A 25,907-nucleotide genomic window follows, 5' to 3' on the forward strand; every position below is an offset into this window, starting at 1 on the left:
AGGACAACAACCTCTCCCTCAACGTGATCAAGACAAAGGAGATGATTGTGGACTACAGGAAAATGAAGAGGACCGAGCACGCCCCCCATTCTCATCGACAGGGCTGTAGTAGAGCAGGTTGAGAGCTTCAAGTTATTTGGTGTCCACATCACCAACAAACTAGCATGGTCCAAGCACACCAAGACAGTCGTGAAGAGGGCACGACAAAGCCCTTTCCCCTAAGGAGACTGAAAAGATTTGGCATGGGTCCTCAGATCCTCAAAAGGTTCTACAACTGCACCATCGAGAGTATCCTGACTGGTTGCATCACTGCCTGGTATGGCAACTGCTCGGCCTCCGACCGCAAGGCCCTACAGAGGGTAGTGCGTACGGCCCAGTACATCACTGGGGCCAAGCTTCCTGCCATCCAGGACCTCTATACCAGGCGGTGTCAGAGGAAGGCCCTATAAATTGTCAAAGACTCCAGCCACCCAAGTCATAGACTGTTCTCTCTGCTACCGCACGGCAAGCGGTACCGGAGCGCCAAGTCTAGGTCCAAGAGGCTTCTAAACAGATTCTACCCCCAAGCCATAAGACTCCTGAACATCTAATCAAATGGCTACCCAGACTATTTGCATTGCCCCCCACCCCTCTTTTACGCTGCTGCTACCCTCTGTTTATTATCTGTGCATAGTCACTTTAATAACTCTACATACATGTACATATTACCCCAATTACCTCGACTAACCAGTGCCTCGCACATTGACTCTGTACCGGTACCCCCTGTATATAGCCTCGCTATTGTTATTTTTACGGCTGCTCTTTAATTATTTGTTACTTTTATTTCGTATTATTTTATATTGTATTTTTTTGTGATTTTTGTTGGTATTCTTTCTTAAAACTGCATTGTTGGTTAAGGGCTTGTAAGTAAGCATTTCACTGTAAGGTCTACACCGGTTGTATTCGGCGCATGTGACAAATAACATTTGATTTGATTTGATTTGTGTAACACACCATCCACATTATCTGTGGCAAATCATCAATACCCCAGGGCATGAGTGGTGCCAATTTGCCACTTTAATCATTTTCATGCCTTCTCAGAAGTCTAAATGTAAAACCAATGATTGCTACTGTATAGTAGCTCTGGTGCCCAGAGTTTTCTGGTCAGGTCACGTAGTCAGGGAAAAACTCCTGATCCTAAATATACACAGATACACAGATTGACAATGAATGCTCTAGTCTAGTCTACATCAATGCCTGTGACTCTGAGCAAGCTGATATTCCGTCCCAATGACATAATGTGGTGTGTCCATGGCAACGGGAGTGTCTGGGACAGTAATCCAGGGACAAGGCCCCCCTGCTGAGGCAGCACTTTGAACACACTGCCCACCACCTTACACTGGGGCTCCACACAGGGACGGGACAGGATTGTGTTTGCGTGTGTGTTAGTTTGTGTGTGTGTGTGTGTTCATGTGTGTGTGTGTGTGTGTGTGTGTGTGTGTGTGTGTGTGTGTGTGTATAAACTGGAGAAATATGACACATCAACGCCTCACAAAGGCTCCTGGGTAGACAGCCAAGTAGAACATATGAGTCAAGGGAGAAGGAGAGAGAATTGGGTTAGGAATGATTAGCAACAGAACAGGGGGAGGTTGAGAGAGTAGCAACAGAACAGGGGGAGGTTGAGAGAGTAGCAACAGAACAGGGGGAGGTTGAGAGAGTAGCAACAGAACAGGGGGAGGTTGAGAGAGTAGCAACAGAACAGGGGGAGGTTGAGAGAGTAGCAACAGAACAGGGGGAGGTTGAGAGAGTAGCAACAGAACAGGGGGAGGTTGAGAGAGTAGCAACAGAACAGGGGGAGGTTGAGAGAGTAGCAACAGAACAGGGGGAGGTTGAGAGAGTAGCAACAGAACAGGGGGAGGTTGAGAGAGTAGCAACAGAACAGGGGGAGGTTGAGAGAGTAGCAACAGAACAGGGGGAGGTTGAGAGAGTAGCAACAGAACAGGGGGAGGTTGAGAGAGTAGAAGAAAACTATTCAGGTAAAATAAAAATTAGCGAGAACGGTCGAAAAGAAAGCAAAGACAAAGGAAAGCAGAAAAAGTAAAGAAACATCTGACGCTACTACATCAAAGACCAGACCTGAGACCAAAGGAATTCTAACCAAGCTAACAACCAACACACAAACAACGAGTTTACATATTTCAGTCCACCGTACCTCCTCCAGCTGACAGGCCTTGATGACAGAGGTGTAGCGGAACTCGTCGTAGGTCAGACCAAACAGGATGTTGTCACGGATGGTTCCGGGCATGATCCAGGAGGTCTGGGGGGAGAAGGAGATCCGTCCGCTGTGTCTGATCTTCCCCTCAGACGGGACCAGCTCTCCCAGGATCATCATCAGCAGGGAACTCTGGGGGGAGACACAGAATTAAAGACAAAAGACACATAAAATAACATTTTATCTCTATGGAAGACACACATTAGTGTGTGTGTAAGCTTCCGGACGCAACTTCGGGAGTCTGTTGGGACATTGGGCTGACATTTTTGGACTCCCTTAGTTGCGCATCTCTCTGGTGCCTGGCAATGGAAAATAACCCTAACCCAAAGTGTCCGTTTTCACCCGATCTTTTTTTGCCCGTCAACAAAAGCTACAATTTCTAGGAACACTACTTACCAGTTGGCAGGAAAAATGTGTCTGTCGCTATCTAAAAACGCATTTATAACCAGTTTTTATCCAGGGTCTTCCACTAGCCTACTATTAACATTTTCCACCGGAAACACTCGCTTCTTTGTGTTTCCAGTAGAAAACGTCAATATTAGGCTAATCGTTGGAATGGAAGACCCTATGACATAGTGAGATATGAGAATTACAGGGACTGCAGTTGGTACATTTAAAGAAATGTTGATTAACGTACATTGTTCCTGTCAAATCAAATTAACCCAATAAAGTAAACTACAAAAGGCCCAGACCTCCTCCGTCCACTCCAGTGTTCCCAGACAGACAGTGAGTGGTAGTGCTACCTTTCCTGAGCCGGTGGATCCAGCCACCGCCAGCATCTGTCCCTTCTCCAGGTACAGGCTGATGTTCTTGAGGACGGGTGTAACATATAGGTTGGTGAAGAACAGCCCTACGTCACCGTTAGGATGGCCGTTAGACTTGTTCTCCTGCTTTATCTTCTCAAACAACTCTCCGATACCCTGGAGAGGGGGAAGAGAGTTGGGGGGAGAAATAGAGGAAAGGAGGGAAAGAGGGAGAGAGAGTAGGGGGAGAAAGAGAGAAGGGGGAGAGAGGGGGGGGAGGGAGAAAGAGGATGAGAGAGAGAGAGAGAGAGAGAGAGAGAGAGAGAGAGAGAGAGAGAGAGAGAGAGAGAGAGAGAGAGAGAGAGAGAGAGAGAGAGAGAGAGAGAGAGAGAGAGAGAGAGAGAGAGAGAGAGAGAGAGAGAGAGAGAGAGAGAGAGAGAGAGAGAGAGAGAGAGAGAGAGAGAGAGAGAGAGAGAGAGAGAGAGAGAGAGGGGTCAGAAATAGCTTTACATTACATCAAATGTACATTTCTCTCATACAATATGACCAGACCAGCTTGTCTGAAAGAGTGAGCTCATGTGTGTACAGCTCTGTTTGTATTAGGAATACTATTTGGGCATAAAGGGGAAAACAGACTAGTGATAAAATGCTCTGATGACGGCTTTATGCTGAAATGTGTCCGACAATTAGAAAGATGAGTAAAGTATTTTTTTGTCATTTCTTTTCAAGATTCTGGGAATCACTGAGAAATAGGAGACTCTTGGGCCCCAAAGAAAAAAGACCTAAAATGTCTAATCCATCAACATTTCCATAGAAATCAAATCACTGGTGAGAGTGAGACTTCTGTAGGAGAGAAATAGTGAAGCTCCCTGGTTGGTTCGTTTAATCATTGACCTGGGTGACGTTTTATGGGTCAGTGCTCTTCTAAGGGCTTCTGTCATTTCCATAGCTTACACTGCGTCACATTCATATTCAAATGAGCTGACGTACACGCAGTCCACAATAAAGACCAGTCGGACACCTCTGGCCTATTCCCAAAATAACTTTCACGGGAAGAGGAGACACTGGGATATAATCCTGGGTGTGATAAATGAATGGATTCCTAACCAGATTTTCCCAGCATAGAGATGGATTTGGTATAGTTTACCACCGTGTAGCATTGCATTGGTGTTAGTTATCTAAATTAGTGCACAAAGCATCTGAACACAAATTATTTTCTACCTACTTGGGATGGCCATAAAATGTGTCCATAAAGTTAAATGTACTGCCTGCGACACTTCAAACTGATAACGTTGTTCTGTGGTCATGATGATGAATTGCCTTTTACCTACACAATACTAGGATTATCATCAGGAAGAATAGAATAGAATGCACACACACACACACGTACCTCATCCCAGGAGGCAGTCACGTTGACCAGCTCTACCTCAGTGGTGGTCAGGTTGTACTCCAATACTTTGTACTCCTCTTTACAGAGGTATTCCTACAGGACAGACAAAACAAGAGTTAAAACCACTAATATGTTACAAATTGAAACAGACAAGAATATTATCTTGGCAACAACAAGTCAACTCAATACACACACACGCATGCACACACACACACACACACACACACACACACAGACACAGACACAGACACAGACACAGACACACGCACACACACGCACACACACGCACAGACGCACTCTCACACACACAAACAATCACGCAAGCACACACACACACACACACACACACATTCACACATTCACAGTGGAGAACAAACCGTAGTGGCTCATAGACAGAATAGACAACATGTGTTGTCCTACTGTAGTGTCCTGTGCAGTAGTGGCTCGTAGACAGAATAGACAACATGTTCAGGAGATAGAGAGGAATCCCTGATAAGACTGACACAACAACAACTGTACTGTGACCCTAATATGGCTTTTTGGCCATGGATGACGTGTGTCTGTCTCTCTCTCTCTATTTCTTGATGGGCCTTATGGCAAGGCGGTATGAAGGGCATGTATGTGTCTTGGGGTGCAGTTGGTGTTTTGGATTCCAGATGTTGGACTGGAAAGATGAGTCCATTAAATCAAACAGGTAGCTTCTACTTCCTCTTTGTGCGTGTGATTGAATGCCTGCGCGTGCGTGTGGGGTTGCCTGTGTGTGTGTGCGTGTGTGCGCGTCTGCAGTGTTTCCCCTAGGATTTTTGTGGTGGCAAAGTTAGTGTGGTAGTGGGCGTGGCCAATTGCGCTGTCTCCGACCAACATTTTTAAAGGACCTCCTCCTGGCAACAGAGACAAAATGTTGCTGTTTTAAAGCTAATTTCCTGCAATTCTACACATTTTGCCTTGGCTTATGCCGTGTTTTATGCTACATGAGTGACTCAAACATAATACCAAAATCAATGAGGGCCCCATGCCATGACATTTTTGGAATTTTAGATTCTCCTTGACTGTCTAGTTTTTATTTTGGTGATTGTTTTTCAAAAATCTTATTCAAAAATATATAGCTCCATTATCTCTAAATACTTTATATCTGGTTTTAGTCGTTTAAGTTTACACTGAAAACACTCTAACATCCCAAAAATGATATTATTTTTATTTTTTAAAACGCTGCTGCTAAATGAATATAGGGGACATAATCAGCATGTCTGAACATGCATTTGTGTACATGTGTGTGTGTGTGTGTGTGTGTGTGTGTGTGTGTGTGTGTGTGTGTGTGTGTGTGTGTGTGTGTGTGTGTGTGTGTGTGTGTGTGTGTGTGTGTGTGTGTTTGTTTGCCAATTCTTATGAGTCTTCTTAAGATACTGACAAAAACACACCAGAACTGACATAACCTTCAGGGACACTGACATAACCTTCGGGGAGACTGACATAACCTTCAAGGACACTGACATAACCTTCGAGGACACTGACATAACCTTCGGGGACACTGACATAACCTTCGGGGACACTGACATAACCATCAGGGACACTGACATAACCATCAGGGACACTGACATAACCATCAGGGACACTGACATAACCTTCGGGGACACTGACATAACCTTCGGTGACACTGACATAACCTTCAGGGACACTGACATAACCTTCAGGGACACTGACATAACCTTCAGGGACACTGACATAACCTTTGGGGACACTGACATAACCTTCGGGAACACTGACAATGACAAAACCAGAGTTATCATCAACTTCTGTTAACAAGCACTCCTTTCCCCTCCACTTCCTCTCCTCAAGTCTATACATTTTACATTATATACAGTATCAATGACTGTGCTTCTCCAAGCCAACTCCATCCAACATCTTCTTTTCATTTTCCACGGCCCACTCCCAACTATTACAGCCTTCTACCAGACTCTACCCAAGTTAAATGCCTACTTCAACGATGACCCAAAGTTCCAGCATACTGTACTGCATCTGGATGGAACATTCAAAACCCCATCCACCCCTCTTCACTCCCCCTGTCCTCCCCCCATCCCTCTGCTCCCACCACCCCCCCTCTCCCCCTCCCCCTGTCCTCCCCCACCCCCTCTCCTCCCCCTTCCTCCCCCTACCCCTCTCCCTCCCCCCACCCCCTCTCCCTCCCCCTGTCCTCCCCCCACCCCTCTCCCCTCCCCCCACCCCTCTCCCCTCCCCCTGTCCTCCCCCCACCCCTCTCCCCTCCCCCTGTCCTCCCCTACCCTCTCCCTCCCCCTGTCCTCCCCCCACCCCTCTCCCCTCCCCCTGTCCTCCCCCCACCCCTCTTCCCCCACCCCTCCCCCCCCCCCCCCCCCCCACCCCCCTCCCTCCCCCTGTCCTCCCCCCATCCCTTCACCCCTCTCCCCTCCCCTGTCCTCCCCCATCCCTCGCTCCCACCACCCCCCCTCCCCCTGTCCTCCCCCACCCTCTCCCCCCCCCTTCTCCCCCCACCCCTCTCCCCTCCCCCTGTCCTCCCCCACCCCTCTCCTCCCCTGTCCTCCCCCCACCCCTCTGCTCCCCACCCCCTCCCTCCCCCTGTCCTCCCACCACCCCTCTCCCCTCCCCCTTCCTCCCCACCCCTCTCCCCCCCTGTCCTCCCCCCACCCCCCTCTCCCTCCCCTGTCTCCCCCATCCCCTCTCCCACCACCCCTCTCCCCCTCCCCTGTCCTCCCCCATCCCTCTGCTCCCACCACCCCTCTCCCCTCCCCCTGTCCTCCCAACTCTCCCTCCCCCTCCTCCCCCCACCCCTCTCCCTTCCCCCTGTCCTCCCCCCCACCCCCTCTCCCCTCCCCCTTTCCTCCCCGTACCCCTCTACTCCTCCCCCTTCTCTCCCCCGGCACTCTCCACTCCCCTGTCCTCCCCCACCCCTCTCCCCTCCCCCCCCTCCCCCTTTCCTCCCCTGCCCCTCCCCCTCCCCCTTCTTCCCCCTACCCTCTCCCTCCTGTCCTCCCCCCACCCCTCTCCCCCTGCCCTCCCCCTACCCCCTCTCCCTCCCCCCCACCCTCTCCTCCCCCTGCCTCCTACACCCCTCTCACTCCCCCTGTCCTCCCCCACCTCCTCCCCCCTGTCCTCCCCCTACCCTCTCCCCCCCTCCCCCCTGTCCTCCCCACCCCTCTCCCTGTCCCCCCCACCCCTCTCCCCTCTCCCTTTCCTCCCCCTACCCTCCCTCTCCCTTTCCTCCCCACCCCTCTTCACTCCCCGTCCTCCCCACACCCCTCTCACTCCCCCTGTCCTCCCCACACCCCTCTCACTCTGTCCTCCCCCACCCCCTCTTCACTCCCCTGTCCTCCCCACACCCCTCTCACTCCCTGTCCTCCCCCCACCCCTCTCACCCCCCTGTCCTCCCCCACCCCCTCCCTCCCCCCCACCCCTCTCCCCTCCCCCCTCCCCATCCTCTCCCCTCCCCTCTCCCCCCACCCTCTCCCTCCCCCTGTCCTCCCCCCACCCCTCTCCCCCTGTCCCCCACCCCTCTCCCTCCTGTCCCCCACCCCTCTCCCCTCCCCCTGTCCTCCCCCCACCCCTCTCCCCTCCCCCTTTCCTCCCTGCACCCCTCACTCCCCCTGTCCTCCCTAACCCTCTTACTCCCCCTCCCCCTTCCTCCCCCTACCCTCTCACTCCCCTGTCCTCCCCTAACCCCTCTTACCCCTCCCCCTTCTCTCCCCGACCCCTCTCCCTCCCCCTGTCCTCCCCTAACCCCTCTTCCCCCTCCCCCTTCCTCCCCCCACCCCTCTCACTCCCCTGTCCTCCCCTAACCCCTCTTATCCCCCTCCCCCTTCTCTCCCCCGTACCCCTCCCCTCCCCTGTCCTCCCCCCACCCCTCTCCCCTCCCCTGTCCTCCCCCCACCCCTCTCCCTCCCTTTCCTCCCCCCACCCCCTCCCCCCCTTCCCCCCCCCTCTTCACTCCCCTGTCCTCCCCCCACCCCCTTCACTCCCTGTCCTCCCACCCCCCTCACCTGTCCCCCCCCCTACCCCCTCTCCCCTCCCCTCTCCCCCCACCCCCTCTTCACTCCCCCTGTCCTCCCCACCCCCTCTCCCCCCCCCCCCCCCCTGTCCTCCCCCACCCCTCTCCCCCTCCCCCTGTCCCCCCCCACCCCTCTCCCCTCCCCTTTCCTCCCCCTACCCCCTCCCCTCCCCTTTCCTCCCCCCACCCCTCTTCACTCCCCCTGTCCTCCCCACACCCCTCTCACTCCCCCTGTCCTCCCCACACCCCTCTCCTCCCCCTGTCCTCCCCCCACCCCTCTTCACTCCCCCTGTCCTCTCACACCCCTCTCACTCCCCTGTCCTCCCCCACACCCCTCTCACTCCCCCTGTCCTCCCCCCACCCCTCTCCCTCCCCTGTCCTCCCCCACCCCTCTCCCTCCCCCTTTCCCCCCCCTCTCCCTCCCCTCCACCCCTCTCCCCTCCCCCTCTCCCCCCACCCTCTCCCCTCCCCTGTCCTCCCCCCCCACCCCTCTCCCCCCCCCTGTCCTCCCCCCACCCCTCTCCCTCCCCCCTTTCCTCCCCGTATCCCTCTCACTCCCCTGTCCTCCCCTAACCCCTCTTACTCCCCCTCCCCTCTCCCCCGCACTCTCCCCTCCCCTGTCCTCCCCACCCCTCTCCCCCTGTCCTCCCCCACCCCTCTCCCTCCCCCTGTCCTCCCCCACCCCTCTCCCTCCCCTTTCCTCCCCAACCCCTCTACTCCCTCCCCCTTCTCTCCCCCTGCCCCTCTCCTCCCCCTGTCCTCCCCCCACCCCTCTCCCTCCCCCTGTCCTCCCCCACCCCCTCCCTCCCCTGCACCCCCTCTCCCTCCCCTGTCCTCCCCCACCCTCTCCTCCCCTTTCCTCCCCCACCCCTCTCCTCCCCCTTTCCTCCCCGTACCCTCTTACTCCCCCTCCCCTGTCCTCCCCCACCCCCTCTCCTCCCCCTTTCCTCCCCCACCCCTCTCCCTTTCCTCCCGTGCACCCCTCTTACTCCCCCTCCCCTGTCCTCCCCCCACCCCTCTCCCCTCCCCCTTTCCTCCCCCACCCTCTCCCCCCTCCCCACCCTCCCCCTTTCCTCCCCGTACCCTCTTACTCCCCTCCCCTGTCCTCCCCCCACCCCTCTCCCCCCCCCCTGTCCTCCCCTAACCCCTCTCCTCTCCCCCCTTTCCTCCCCGTATCCCTCTCACTCCCCCTACCCCTCTCACTCCCCCTTTCCTCTCCTCACCCCTCTCCTCTGACGCTGTCCTCTCTCCTCCCCCTGTCCTCCCCCCACCCCTCTCCCCTCCCCCTTTCTCCCCACCCCTCTCTCCTCTCCACCCCTCTCTCCCCCATCCTCCTCCCCAACCTCCCACTCCTCTCTCCTCCCCCTGTCCTCCCTCCACCCCTCTCCCTCCCCCTGTCCTCCCCCCACCCCCTCCCCTCCCCCTTTCCTCCCCCACCCCTCTCCTCTCACCCTCTCTCCCCCTCCCTCCCCCCCAACCTCCCCACTCCTCTCTTCTCCCCCTGTCCTCCCCCACCCCTCTCCCCTCTCCCCTGTCCCCCCATCCCCATCCCCTCCCCCACCCTCTCCCCTCCCCTCCTCCTCTCCACCCCCTCTCCCCCCCATCCCTCCTCCCCCAACCTCCCCCCCCCCCCCCCTGCCTCCCCCCACCCCCTCCCTCCCCCTTTCCCCCCCACCCCTCTCTCCTCTCCACCCTCTCTCCCCATCCCTCCCCAACCTCCCCACTCCTCCCCTCTCCCTGTCCTCCCCCACCCTCTCCTCCCCCTGTCCTCCCCATCCCCATCCTCCCTCCTCCCCCACCCTCTCTCCTCTCCACCCCTCTCTCCCCCATCCCTCCCCTCCCCAACCTCCCCACTCCTCTCTCCTCCCCTGTCCTCCCTCCACCCCTCTCCCCTCCCCCTGTCCTCCCCATCCCCATCCCCTCCCCCTCCCCCCCATCCCTTTTTCTGCTCCCTGACCTCTCCCCCACCCCTCTTTTCTCCCCCTGTCCTCCCCCATCCCTCTCCCCTCTCCCGTCCCCCCATCCGTCTTTTCCTCCCATGCCCAAGTACGCATAACCGCCTCACCTCTATCTTTGTGACCAGCGCCAGGGTGTCGTACCACATCTGTATAGAGCCAGGCAGCTGTCTGGTGAGGGTCATACGGAGCACCATGCAGTAGGAGGCGGTGGTAAAGATACTTCTCAGGATGATGCCCTGGATAGACCCCATTCAGATTGTACTTTATTAATCCCCAATGGGAGTATTTCACAGATCTTTTACCTCATATTCATTATATCCAGCACAATACCAGTGGCTACATATGTATGTGAAAATTGTGTGTTTCTATGTTTCGTAGTAAAACAGATAAGAACAGGTCCTTTATTAATCCACAAGAGGAAATTAATTTGTCATACTTTGTCAACAATACAAATACAAAACAAATACTCACAACATCAAAAACATCACAAGTCAATCAGATTTGATATAAATATATATATAGACCAGTGGGGAAAAGTACCTTGCTGAGGGCATGGGGCACGATGGCTGACACAATGACCAGGATGGCAGAGAAGAAGTAGGAGGCACTGTAGAAGTAACGCAGAGAACCAATCTTCCTCGTCAACGTCATCTCATCCCTGGGAGGGGGAGAGAGGAGAGGTGGGGGGCGACCATATTTTATGTCACAATCTGCCTAGACAAGGTTACAAGACATCCTGTCATGTACTTGATGGCATAAATAGGTGGACAAACAGCCAAAGGGAAATCAAATTATGGATTTAGCCCAAAATTCTCCAAAATCAGACAGGGATTAAACATTGATCATTGGCAATTTACTCAAGGATTGTATAACAAAAAACATCACACGTCAAGGATAGATCTCTCCGTTCATTGGCTGGACTACACAATGCAGGATTGTTGCTCTGATTGGCTTTGTTTGTGAAAGTCATGTGTCATGATCATAGACCACAATTAATCCTTCCTTTGAGCTTTGAGTCATATTTAATGGAAGTGAAGTGAAATTATCTTGATGGGAATCTCGTTAATGAGAGTCACAGATCATCTATCCCAACTAACTGTTTTTAGTTCCCAGAAGATCTCGGGTCGATGGGTTCGTGTTGCTAACATGACTTTTCACGTTAGAGTATTAGAGTTATACAATAGAGTCAAAGCATGACCACTTTCCCTATAGCTCTGGGATCGTTGCCCTGAACATTGCTTGTTAGATCACTTGTCTCTGTTGATGTACAGTATTAGGTTATAGTTAGGTTATGGAGTGTTTGGTGTGTCTTACTGTCTGATGTTCTTGATGATGTCCTCCATCACCTCCTCCCAGCCATAGGCCTTCACTAAGTGGATGTTCTCTACAATCTCTGAGGTCAGAGCCAGACGCCTGCTGATCATCCCTGCTCTTTTCTGCCTGATAATAGGATCCACACACACACACACACATAATAAGACACCCGTACGTACGCACACACACACACAAACACACACACAGAATAAGACACATGTACGCACGCACGCACACACACACACACACAGAACAAGACACACGTACGCACACACACACACACACACACACACAGAATAAGACACATGTACACACACACACTCACACACACACACACAGAATAAGACACATGTACACACACACACACACACAGAGAATAAGACACACACACACCATATTGATACAATTAATGAGACTTTTCAACTTCAGAGAGATGGCTGAGAACATAAACATGAAGACCTAACGGGTTTGGATGTTAATTAACAAGATTTATTTCTGGATCAAAGAGTTTTGTATGGAACAGTGAAAGTTGTGCATGTCTGAATAGGCACGGTTTCCCACTTTGTTGACATTTCTCAGGGGCACAGGCCATGCCGTTCTGTTCTCTGTGGGTAAGATGAGATCACTGGTGGAGATCAGGGCTACCTGTCTTGTACAGACCCATCTAGAGAGCACAGTGTGTGTGTACGTGTACGTGTGTGTGCGTGTGTGTGTGTGAACTCCTGTACGGTCCAGTACCCACCTGTGAGGCCCCATCTTCTGGGAGAGGCAGGCCTGTATGATGCCCAGCAGGGTGAGGGCAGCCAGGGCACAGAAACCATTCACCTCGATCAGCTCCCAGATCAACCCCACACACAGGATACACTGCAGAGGGGTGATCCACACAAAGTGGGCCAGGCCAAGACTCTGCAACACATACAGATGAATGTATGAAGAGAAGACACAGGCAGTAACATGTATATGTACACAGACCACACACACACACACACAAGCGCACACACAAGCACACACAAAAAAAACGACATATTTTAGACCAGGGGTCTTCAACCCTACCAGGCAAACCGGCAACCCAGGGACCCCTATCATACATTAGCAAAAAAAATTTTTTACACGTGTTGTCTTATCATCAGGTAAATGATAATGTCACAAGTAATCAACATTTTAAAATGAATAATTTGGTAGATCGTTTTTCATTATTTTGACCTCCCACATTTTAAATGGAAGAGGAATTGTAAACTTTAACATAACATATTAGCTAGAAAAGTAACTACAAACACATTTTCGCTAAGAGCAGCTGTTTAGCTGGTTTAACAAAGGTTAGCCATGTGTTGGCAAAAATGTATGTCCAAGTCAAGAAAGCTTACCAGCAGCCAGCAGCACATGCCGCACTGGTAGACTGGTAGCCTATTGACTGGTAGTGTCACGACTTCCGCAGAGGCTGCCTCCCCTCCTTGTTCGGGCAGGTTTCGGCGTTCGTCGTCACTGGCTTACTAGCCACTGCCGCTCCATATATCATCATTCCATTTGTCTTGTCTTGTCAATTACACACACCTGGTTCATATCCCCTCATTAGTCTGTGTATAAGTGTTCCCTCTGCCCCCTTGTCCTTGTGGGTGATTGTTTTATGTGAATTGAGTGTAGCTCGGTGGAGCTACTCGTACCTTGTATTGCCGGGGTAGATATTTCCCCTGTGCCTGTATTTTGTTGGAGCTACCCGTACCTTGTATTGCCGGGGTAGATTGTTCCCCTGTGCCTGTATTTTGTGGTCGCTATCGAGCGCAACTGTGTACGACGGAATAAACTCTCCTTCTAATCACACTCATCACAGAATCACCCACCCGCTATGGAGTCAGCGGGAGAGGAGCGCATGCCTGGAGTCGTGGCATGGGTCCAGGAGCATTCCACGATGCTGGCCAGCTTGGGGGAAGCGATGGATCGGGTTATTCTGTTCGTCCAACGCCTGGAGAGGAAAGGACCCGATCTGTCGAGACCAGCTGGCCAACCGGATCCATCCACCCACACCCCAGCACCCGTAGGGATCCAGATATCCCGACCATGGGAGTTCGACGGGACGGCGGCGCTCTGCCAAGGATTCCTCCTCCAACTGGAGCTCTACTTCTCCAGCATCAGGCCGGCACCATCGGAGTGGGAGAAGGTGTCCGTCCTCGTTTCCTGCCTCTCGGGGAAAGCCCTGGAGTGGGACGACGTGGTTTGGAACAAAGAAGGAGCTGCATTGGAGAACTACGGGGAGTTCGCTCGCCTCTTTCGGTCGGTCTTCGATCACCCGCCCGAGGGTCGAGAGGCGGACGAACGGCTGATCCACCTGAGGCAGGGGACGAGGACCACGCAGGACTTCGCGTTGGAGTTTCGGACTCTTGCAGCGGGGTCCGGGTTGAACGAGCGGGTCCTGATCGACCATTTCCGGTGCCATCTGCGGGAGGACGTCCGACGGGAGCTGGCCTGCCGGGACACCATGTTGTCCTTCACGCAACTGGTGTACATGGCCATCCATTTGGACAACCTGCTGGCAGCCAGAGGACGTCCTGGAAGGGGTCAGCCCGTTCCCACCCTGGCCGACTCGGTTCCCGAGCTGATGGAGCTGGGTGGTAGCCGCCGTCCGAGAGAGTGGAGGACGACAGCGACAGTGCCACTCTGGTGGCACGAAGGGACAGTACACCACACGTTGTCGTCAGCGTTCTTTTGGGTCTGGAGGCGGCAGGCAGGTCACTCTCGCATCACCCCAGGTATCCAACACCCACACTCATTCAGAGCCCTCTGCTGCGCACTGTACCCTACCTATCTACTTTCCCGATCACATGGTAGTTCCCCAGTGTAAGGCGCTAGTCGATTCAGGCGCAGCTGGGAACTTTATGGACAGGGCATTCTCACGCCGTCTACGCATTTCACTGGTTCCCCTATCCATTCCACTCCCCATCAGAGCACTTGATAGTCGACCATAAGGGTCCGGGTTTGTTCAGGAAGTTCCTGCACCAATCACCATGATTACCCAGAAGACTCATTGTGAGCAGATCACTTTTTTTTTATTACTGAGTCCTCTGCTTTCCCTGTGGTATTAGGTATGTTCTGAAAGAGCTGCAAAATCTGGACCCCTACAAATCAGCTGGGCTAGACAATCTGGACCCTTTCTTTCTAAAACTAGCCGCCGAAATTGTCGCAACCCCTATTACTAGTCTGTTCAACCTCTCTTTCGTAACGTCTGAGATCCCCAGAGATTGAAAGCTGCCGCGGTCATCCCCCTCTTCAAAGGGGGGTGACACTCTAGATCCAAACTGTTACAGACCTATATCCATCCTGCCCTGCCTTTCGAAAGTATTTGAAAGCCAAGTTAACAAACAGATCACCGACCATTTCGAATCCCACCGTACCTTCTCCGCTTATGCAATCCGGTTTCCGAGCTGGTCATCGATAATAGACAGTACTGTGCAGCCGTCTTCATCGACCTGGCCAAGGCTTTCGACTCTGTCAACCACCGCATTCTTATTGGCAGACTAAATAGCCTTGGTTTCTCAAATGACTGCCTCGCCTGGTTCACCAACTACTTCTCAGATAGAGTTCAGTGTGTCAAATCGGAGGGCCTGTTGTCTGGACCTATGGCAGTCTCTATGGGGGTGCCACAGGGTTCAATTCTTGGGCCGACTCTTTTCTCCGTGTATATCAATGATGTCGCTCCTGCTGCTGGTGACTCTCAGATCCACCTCTACGCAGACGACACCATTTTGTATACATCTGGCCCTTCATTGGACACTGTGTTAACAAACCTCCAAACGAGCTTCAATGCCATACAACACTCCTTCAGTAGCCTCCAACTGCTCTTAAACACTAGTAAAACGAAATGCATGCTCTTCAATCGAACGCTGCTGGCACCCGCCCACCCGACTAGAATCACCACTCTCGACGGGTCTGACCTAGAGTATGTGGACAACTACAAATACCTAGGTGTCTGGTTAGACTGTAAACTCTCCTTCCAGACTCACATTAAGAATCTCCAATCCAAAGTTAAATCTAGAATCGGCTTCCTATTTCGCAACAAAGCCTCCTTCACTCATGCTGCCAAACATGCCTCGTAAAACTGACTATCCTACCGATCCTTGACTTCGGCGATGTCATTTACAAAATAGCCTCCAACACTCTACTCAGCAAATTGGATGTAGTCTATCACAATGCCATCCGTTTTGTCTCCAAAGCCCCATACACTACCCACCACTGTGACCTGTACGCTCTTGTTGGCTGGTCCTCACTACATGTTCGTCGTCAAACCCACTGGCTCCAGGCCATCTTTAAATCACAACTAGGCAAATCCCTGCCTTATCTTAGCTCATTGGTCACCATAGCAGCACCCACCTGTAGTCTGCGCTCCAGCAGGTATATCTCACTGGTCATTCCCAAAGCCAACACCTCCTTTGGCCGCCATTCCTTCCAGTTCTCTGCTGCCAATGACTGGAACGAATTGCAAAATCTCTGAAGCTGGACACTCTTATCTCCCTCACTAACTTTAAGCATCAGTTGTCAGAGCACCTTACCGATCACTGCACCTGTACACAGCCCATCTGAAATTAGCCCACCCAACTACCTCATCCCTATATTGTTATTTATTTTGCTCTTTTGCACCCCAGTATCTCTATTTGCACATAATCTCTTGCACATCTAGCATTCCAGTGTTAATACTAATTGTAATTATTTTGCACTATAGCCTATTTATTGCCTTACCTCCATAACTTGCTACATTTGCACACACTGTATATATATTTTCTGTTGTATTTTATTGACTTTATGTTTTTTTACCCCATATGTAACTCTGTGTTGTTGTTTTTATCGCACTACTATGCTTTATCTTGGCCAGGTCGCAGTTGTAAATGAGAACTTGTTCTCAACTGGCTTACCTGGTTAAATAAAGGTGAAATAAAAAATAAAAATAAAAGGTATCCCTTGGTTAGCACTCCACAACCCCACCTTCTCATGGCCGCAGAGGGTTCTCGCAGGGTGGTCGCGAGAGTGTCAGGGTAGGTGTCTAGGTGTTTCCGTTGGTGCAACCATGGTGGAAAGTCTTGACAGTACTTCCACCGTGCGCATTCCCCCGAAATCCCTCGAATTGGCGCACACGTTTTCAAAAACGCAGGCTACCCAGTTACCACCTCATCGGGCGGGGGATTGCGCAATAAACCTCCGGGTAGACGCTGTACCTCCCAGGAGTCATTTGTACCCACTGTCGCATGCTGAAATGGCGGCTATGGAAACATACGTCACCGAGTCCCTGCGCCAGGGGTATATACGTCCCTCCGCTTCACCCGCCTCCTCGAAGTTTCTTCTTTGTGAAGAAGAAAGACGGCGGTCTGCGCCCGTACATTGATTATCGACCACTAAGGAGACAATCAGATTTAGTTATCCTCTCCCCCTCATTCCGTCATGGGGCGTGCTTCTTCACCAAATTAGATCTCAGGAGTGCGTATTACCTGGTGCGTTTCCGAGAGGGGGATGAGTGGAAGACAGCATTCAGCACAACCACGGGGCATTATGAATACCTGGTGATGCCCTACGGTTTGATGAATGCTCCATCCGTCTTCCAGTCCTTTGTGAACGAGGTGTTTCGGTACATGCTTGGTCGCTGTGTAGTGGTCTACATCGGTCTACATTCTGGTTGTATTCCACAACGCGCACCGAGCATGTGTCCCTGGTTCGCAAAGTGCTGGCCCGACTCTTGGAAAATGACCTTTATGCCAAGGCAGAGAAGTGTATGTTTTTCCAGCAGTCCGTCTCCTTCCTCGGATACCGCTTCAGGTGTGGAGATGGATGGAGATCGCATTTCAGCCGTGCGTAATTGGCCGACTCCAACCACAGTTAAGGAGGGGCAGCGCTTCCTTGGCTTCGCCAACTACTATCGGAGGTTTATCCGGGGCTTTGGCAAGGTCGCAGCTCCCACCGTAACCTGGAGTACATCCGGGCAGCGAGGAGGCTGAATCCTCGCCAGGCCAGGTGGGCCCTATTCTTCACCCGATTCAATTTTACACTGTCATACATACCGGGTACGAAGAACGTGAAGGCAGACGCATTGTCACGGCTGTATGACACAGAGGAGAGGCCCAGAGACAACACCCCCAGGTAGCCTATTGACTGGTAGCCTATTAGCGGGTGTGCTTTTTCTAAGCCTATGTCATATACGTCCAGTGAATGTAATTGGCTCCAATGACTGTAATTTGCTCAATATTAAGAGTTGACAAATAAAGTTGACATCATTAGAAATAAGATATTCTCCTATTTTCTCCTGTCGGTATGTAATAAAAAATGTATTTATTCTGTTGTTGTTAGCGATATTCATAAAAACATTGAAATAATACAATAAGATCACGTATTTTTCTTATTTTTTCCCGCAGATCCCCTGCAGACCCCTGGTTGAATACCCCTGTTTTCACATTCCTTGAGAAGTGTGGATAGACATGCTGTCAGCTAAACTACATGCTGTCGGCTAAACTACATACTGTCAGCTAAACTACATGCTGTTGGCTAAACTACATGCTGTCGGCTAAACTACATACTGTCAGCTAAACTACATGCTGTCGGCAAACTACATACTGTCGGCTAAACTACATGCTGTCAGCTAAACTACATGCTGTCGGGCTAAACTACATGCTTCGGCTGAAACTACATGCTGTCGGCAACTACATACTGTCGGGCTAAACTACATGCTGTCGGCTAAACTACATACTGTCGGCTAAACTACATGCTGTCAGCTAAACACATGCTGTCGGCTAAACTACATGCTGTTGGCTAAACTACATGCTGTCGGCTAAACTACATGCTGTCGGGCTAAACTACATGCTGTCGGGCTAAACTACATGCTGTCGGGCTAAACTACATACTGTCGGCTAAACTACATGCTGTCGGCTAAACTACATGCTGTCGGCTAAACTACATGCTTCGGCTGAAACTACATGCTGTCGGGCTAAACTACATGCTGTCGGCTAAACTACATACTGTCGGGCAAACTACATGCTGTCAGCTAAACTACATGCTGTCGGCTAAACTACATACTGTCGGGCTAAACTACATGCTGTCAGCTAAACTACATGCTGTCGGCTAAACTACATGCTGTCGGCTAAACTACATGCTGTCGCCTAAACTACATACTGTCGGCTAAACAACATACTGTCGGTAAACTACATGCTGTTGGCTAAACTACATGCTGTTGGCTAAACTACATGCTGTCGGTTAAATTACATACTGTTGGCTAAACTACATACTGTCGGCTAAACTACATGCTGTCGGCTAAACTACATGCTGTCGCCTAAACTACATGCTGTCGGCTAAACAACATACTGTCGGCTAAACTACATGCTGTCGGCTAAACTACATGCTGTCGGGCTAAACTACATGCTGTTGGCTAAACTACATGCTGTCGGCTAAACTACATGCTGTCGCCTAAACTACATACTGTCGGCTAAATTACATGCTGTCGGCTAAATTACATACTGTTGGCTAAATTACATGCTGTCAGTTAAATTACATACTGTTGGCTAAACTACATGCTGTCGGCTAAACTACATGCTGTAGGCTAAACTACATACTGTCGGTTAAACTACATACTGTCGGTTAAATTACATACTGTCGGTTAAATCACATACTGTCAGCTAAACCATATACTGTCGGCTAAACTACAAATATCTAGGTGTCTGGTTAGACTGTAAACTCAACTTCCAGACTCACATAAAGAATCTCCAATCCAAAGTTAAATCTAGAATCGGCTTCCTATTTCGCAACAAAGCCTCCTTCACTCATGCTGCCAAACATGCCCTCGTAAAACTGACTATCCTACCGGTCCTTGACTTCGGCGATGTCATTTACAAAATAGCCTCCAACACTCTACTCAGCAAATTGGATGTAGTCTATCACAGTGCCATCCGTTTTGTCTCCAAAGCCCCATACACTACCCACCACTGTGACCTGTACGCTCTTGTTGGCTGGTCCTCACTACATGTTCGTCGTCAAACCCACTGGCTCCAGGCCATCTATAAATCACTGCTAGGCAAATCCCCGCCTTATCTTAGCTCATTGGTCACCATAGCAGCACCCACCCGCAGTCTGCGCTCCAGCAGGTATATCTCACTGGTCATTCCCAAAGCCAACACCTCCTTTGGCCGCCATTCCTTCCAGTTCTCTGCTGCCAATGACTGGAACGAATTGCAAAAATCTCTGAAGCTGGAGACTCTTATCTCCCTCACTAACTTTAAGCATCAGTTGTCAGAGCACCTTACCGATCACTGCACCTGTACACAGCCCATCTGAAATTAGCCCGCCCAACTACCTCATCCCTATATTGTTATTTAATTAGCTCTTTGCACCCCAGTATCTCTATTTGCACATAATCTCTCTTGCACATCTAGCATTCCAGTGTTAATACTATTGTAATTATTCTGCACTATAGCCTATTTATTGCCTTACCTCCATAACTTGCTACATTTGCACACACTGTATATATATTTTCTGTTGTATTTCTGACTTTATGTTTTTTTTTTACCCCATATGTAACTCTGTGTTGTTTTTATTGCACTACTTTGCTTTATCTTGGCCAGGTCGCAGTTGTAAATGAGAACCTGTTCTCAACTGGCTTACCTGGTTAAATAAAGGTGAAATAAAAAAAATAAAAAATAAAAACTACATACTGTCGGCTAAACTACATGCTGTCGGCTAAACTACATACTGTCGGCTAAATTACATACTGTTGGCTAAACTACATGCTGTCGGCTAAACTACATACTGTTGGCTAAACTACATGCTGTCGCCTAAACTACATGCTGTCGGCTAAACTACATACTGTCGGCTAAACTACATGCTGTCGGCTAAACTACATTCTGTCGGCTAAACTACATACTGTCGGCTAAATTACATTCTGTCGGCTAAATTACATACTGTCGGCTAAATTACATTCTGTCGGCTAAACTACATACTGTCGGCTAAATTACATTCTGTCGGCTAAATTACATACTGTTGGCTAAACTACATACTGTCGGTTAAATTACATACTGTCAGTTAAATTACATACTGTCGGTTAAACTACATACTGTCAGTTAAATTACATACTGTCAGTTAAATTACATACTGTTGGTTAAATTACATACTGTCGGTTAAACTACATGCTGTCGGCTGAAACTACATTCTGTAGGCTAAATTACATACTGTCGGCTAAACTACATACTGTCGGCTAAACTACATACTGTCGGGCTAAACTACATGCTGTCAGTTAAACTACATTCTGTCGGCTAAACTACATACTGTCGGCTAAACTACATACTGTCGGCTAAACTACATACTGTTGGCTAAACTACATGCTGTCGGCTAAACTACATGCTGTCGGCTAAACTACATACTGTCGGTTAAACTACATGCTGTCGGGCTAAACTACATACTGTCGGTTAAACTACATACTGTCAGCTAAACTACATGCTGTCGGCTAAACTACATGCTGTCGGCTAAACTACATACTGTCAGCTAAACCATATACTGTCGGCTAAACTACATACTGTCGGCTAAACTACATGCTGTCAGCTAAACTACATGCTGTCGGCTAAACTACATACTGTTGGCTAAACTACATACTGTCAGCTAAACTACATACTGTTGGCTAAACTACATACTGTCGGCTAAACTACATACTGTTGGCTAAACTACATACTGTCGGCTAAACTACATACTGTCGGGCTAAACTACATACTGTCGGTTAAATTACATGCTGTCAGCTAAATTACATACTGTCGGTTAAATTACATGCTGTCAGCTAAACTACATACTGTCGGCTAAACTACATACTGTTGGCTAAACTACATACTGTCGGCTAAACTACATACTGTCGGTTAAATTACATACTGTCAGCTAAACTACATACTGTCGGCTAAACTACATACTGTCAGCTAAACTACATACTGTCGGCTAAACTACATACTGTCGGCTAAACTACATACTGTTGGCTAAACTACATACTGTCAGCTAAACTACATACTGTCGGCTGAAACTACACGCTGTCAGCTAAACTACATACTGTCGGCTAAACCACATACTGTCGGCTAAACCACATACTGTTGGCTAAATTACATACTGTCGGGTTAAATTACATGCTGTCAGCTAAACTACATACTGTCAGTTAAATTACATACTGTCGGTTAAATGACATACGGTGTGCTAAACTAGCACTCACAAGCACACACACACATTCAGGGGCAGGTGAACCACAGGCGCACGATTTCTGTCCACTTGGGTGTGAATCTCAATAGTCTTAAGTCCTGTTCTCTCCTCACCTCCTTTCCTTCATCTGCACTGATGTGAAAGAACTGCAAAGACGAGCTGCTTTCACCACTTACATTGATTGCATAATAACTGCATCATAATTCATAAACATCTCTCATAACAGATTGTTAGCATTATAGGGACATCTCTAAAATGTTCTACTTCATATTCATCATCTCCAGCACCACCCTAACATCAACATATGTAAAAATGATGCGTTTCTATGTTTTGCAGTAAAAAGATAGAGGAAGATAAGGGTTTTCAATTACATCATAAACCAATTAGTAGGAAATTAGTAGGGAATTAGGTCATGCCTACTCATAATTAATTAAAATCAATATAGAAACACGCAGTTTTCACATACTGCTCTCCGCCACCAGTACAATGATTGAGGGTGAACAAGCAACACTTTGGGTAATTTGTCTTTGTACTTTGAGCTTATTACTTGGACTTGGGGGTCAATTAATGTTATTGCTGGTATGCAAGGTTTGAATGTCTTGTCTGCTTTCCTCCTTTACAGCTTCAATGGTCTGGAGCCTGGTGTTGTTGTGGCCAAGGAACGTTCACTCAGATGGAACCAGGTTTAAGCTGCTGTGCAATGTTGACGTCCTTCCTCCCAGAGATGTGAAAGCATCCCCCTGACTGGACACAACCCGGAAAACATATATTGAGAAGATCAGGACTTTTGCAATGAAAAGGCCATGGACATTACATGTCCTGCTCCAAAGGGCAGGACAGAAATATGCTCTCAGGCTAGATTTCTTTGTTCATATCATAACATGACCTGAACCAAAGTTACTCAAAGGATCTTATGATATAGTCCTAGATCTAGATGTTGTTTTTACCTAAGCCTTTATGTGTTTAAGTTTTTCCTAATTGTAGGCTACTACCTTTAGCACTTGAAGTTAATAAAGTATTTTATTGTTGAAATATTTTCTTTGTGTTTTAAACACTAACTCACTGCTTTAGCACATTTTTTTATAATTTGTATTTTATTTTTTCACCTTTATTTAGCCAGGTAAGCCAGTTGAGAACAAGTTCTCATTTACAACTGCGACCTGGCCAAGATAAAGCAAAGCAGTGCGATAAAAACAACAACAACACAGAGTTACATATGGGGTAAAACAAAACATAAAGTCAAAAATACAACAGAAAATATATATACAGTGTGTGCAAATGTATCTAGTTATGGAGGTAAGGCAATAAATAGGCCATAGTGCAAAATAATTACAATTAGTATTAACACTGGAATGATAGATGTGCAAGAGATGATGTGCAAATAGAGATACTGGGGTGCAAATTAGCAAAATAAATAACAATATGGGGATGAGGTAGTTGGGTGGGCTAATTACAGATGGGCTGTGTACAGGTGCAGTGATTGGTAAGCTGCTCTGACAACTGATGCTTAAAGTTAGTGAGGGAGATAAGAGTCTCCAGCTTCAGAGATTTTTGCAGTTCGTTCCAGTCATTGGCAGCAGAGAACTGGAAGGAATGGCGGCCAAAGGAGGTGTTGGCTTTGGGGATGACCAGTGAGATATACCTGCTGGAGCGCATACTACGGATGGGTGTTGCTATGGTGACCAATGAGCTAAGGCGGGGATTTGCCTAGCAGTGATTTATAGATGGCCTGGAGCCAGTGGGTTTGACGACGAACATGTAGTGAGGACCAGCCAACAAGAGCGTACAGGTCACAATGGTCGGTAGTATATGGGGCTTTGATGACAAAACGGATGGCACTGTGATAGACTACATCCAATTTGCTGAGAAGAGTGTTGGAGGCTATTTTGTAAATGACATCGCCGAAGTCAAGGACCGGTAGGATAGTCAGTTTTACGAGGGCATGTTTGGCAGCATGAGTGAAGGAGGCTTTGTTGCAAAATAGGAAGCCGATTCTAGATTTAAGTTTGGATTGGAGATGCTTAATGTGAGTCTGGAAGGAGAGTTTACAGTCTAACCAGACACCTAGGTATTTGTAGTTGTCCACATACTCTAGGTCAGACCCGTCGAGAGTATTGATTCTAGTCGGGTGGGCGGGTGCCAGCAGCGTTCGATTGAAGAGCATGCATTTAGTTTTACTAGCAGTTGGAGGCTACTGAAGGAGTGTTGTATGGCATTGAAGCTCGTTTGGAGGTTTGTTAACACAGTGTCCAATGAAGGGCCAGATGTATACAAAATGGTGTCGTCTGCGTAGAGGTGGATCTGAGAGTCACCAGCAGCAAGAGCGACATCATTGATATACACAGAGAAAAGAGTAGGCCCAAGAATTGAACCCTGTGGCACCCCCATAGAGCCACATGACCCACATGACTACATTTGCATTTGTTTAAGAGATGGGTGGGTCTAAGGCTTTAGAGGGTGTAAACGAGGCTAAATGTGCGTAAACAAAGAACAGCACTGTAGCTGTTCAATGTGAAAGGTTATCTTTATGCAACAATAGGTTATTTAATACTGTAGATGGTTTGGCTAATGGGGGAACTTGGTGAGATAATGTTCAGAGAATCCATTTTGGCAATTTGGTGAAATGATTCCTTTTCTAAATATACAGTATGATTCCCAAGGATTAATGTAGAGCAAGTGTGAAAATCTAAATGTTTGAATGCCTTTTTCTTGGATCATAAGTTTATCAACTTTTAAAGCAGCATTACTTCCCCATGTTTCCTCCAACTGCAGTGTATGATACGCCATTTATCCAATGTAAAAAACACAATTTCAAATTGTAGAACATAAGACTGAAAAGAGATGGTGGGTCTCATATGTTAATATTGTTGTGGTACTGGAGATAATGAATATGAAGTTGAAGAAACAATATATATCTAGCTTGCCTGCGCACGTGAGATTTGGTTCAGAATGCCAAAATCAAGTAAAGTGTTAACCGTCTACCCCTTTATCCAAAAAACCTAGATGGGAGGGCTTGGCAAAGTAAGCACATGCTAGTTCGTAGAGATAGCTTTGGGCCAAGCCACAAGAGAGGAGAAGGGAGAGCTTGGGAATGAGTGAGAGTTTGAAGCCACATCCAATCCAGGTGATAATTGCCTAGGGAGCAGGTAGCAGAGTGTATTGACATTCAACACCCCTGCTCTAGGACTCCTAATGTTCAGCCTTCACTAGCCTAGCCACGTTAAGGCTAAATGACACACCCCTCTCATCCCATGTTGGCTTGACAAACGGCTAGCTTCAGTTGTTTTCCACCACTGAGCACTGACATAGGGCTCATGCCCAAGCCTAACCGGAGTGGAGAAATGTGCTGGGAGGGTGACTCACATTTTTTACGCCCTTCTCTCATTGACATCTGCAGGATGTATGATTTTACAGGGAGGTTGGAGTTGCCTGGCTGCGTGTGTATCTCGAGCTGGGATTCGGCCCATGCTGTAGTAGGTTTGTTACCACATAGTTCAATTGGTAGATATTCCTGGGAGCACAGCTAGTGTTGTGGAGGCTCAATTCGTAGAAAGCATAGCTTGGTGTTTGGATGATGATGCAACAATGATTCAAATGTCACCCCCTGCCCTCGACTACGGTATCCTGGCCCAACCTGGCCCCTTCACCCTGGTCCCCTCATACCACCATGGCCACCTAACTATCCCCAGCTTCCAACTGGCTAATTCAAATCCCCCACCTCTTCTCCACTGAAATTCTTCCCCATTGTCTTCTAACCCGTTTCATCACTCCTATGCAACGGCGAAGACAATGTTCTTCTTGACTTCATTGTTATAAAGGAGAACGCATTCTCAGTCGACTAACCTGGTAAACTGACGGTTAATAAGTAGATTACTTGGGTCCTTAGTTCTCATTGAGATTGTTGAGGTTGAGGTTAGGGTTAGTACAGCAGATGAGTTGGGTGGTTCTTACCTCATCCAGCTTGTTGAGGTGGGCTGACATCAGGCTGACCAGCTGACCTGTGCTGATCTTGTCCAGGACCCGGCTGGACAGCTTCAGAGTC

The 25,907-nt window shown here is 49.2% G+C and overlaps 1 protein-coding gene across 1 annotated transcript in view; it reads right to left on the minus strand.

Annotated features, from left to right (window-relative positions):
* Positions 1 to 25,907, minus strand: part of LOC121561492 (cystic fibrosis transmembrane conductance regulator-like) — a 90,686-nt gene that overhangs the window by 58,950 nt on the left and 5,829 nt on the right. The window contains exons 5-12 of the mRNA XM_045218163.1: positions 25,817 to 25,906; positions 12,417 to 12,580; positions 11,675 to 11,800; positions 10,901 to 11,018; positions 10,468 to 10,596; positions 4,385 to 4,477; positions 2,995 to 3,171; positions 2,192 to 2,383 (exon numbers count right to left, since the gene is read on the minus strand). Of these exons, the coding sequence (XP_045074098.1) occupies positions 2,192 to 2,383; positions 2,995 to 3,171; positions 4,385 to 4,477; positions 10,468 to 10,596; positions 10,901 to 11,018; positions 11,675 to 11,800; positions 12,417 to 12,580; positions 25,817 to 25,906 (1,089 nt within the window). The remainder of the gene's footprint in view (positions 1 to 2,191; positions 2,384 to 2,994; positions 3,172 to 4,384; positions 4,478 to 10,467; positions 10,597 to 10,900; positions 11,019 to 11,674; positions 11,801 to 12,416; positions 12,581 to 25,816; position 25,907) is intronic.

Source organism: Coregonus clupeaformis, unplaced genomic scaffold, assembly GCF_020615455.1.
Source record: "Coregonus clupeaformis isolate EN_2021a unplaced genomic scaffold, ASM2061545v1 scaf1408, whole genome shotgun sequence".
NCBI lineage: Eukaryota > Metazoa > Chordata > Actinopteri > Salmoniformes > Salmonidae > Coregonus > Coregonus clupeaformis.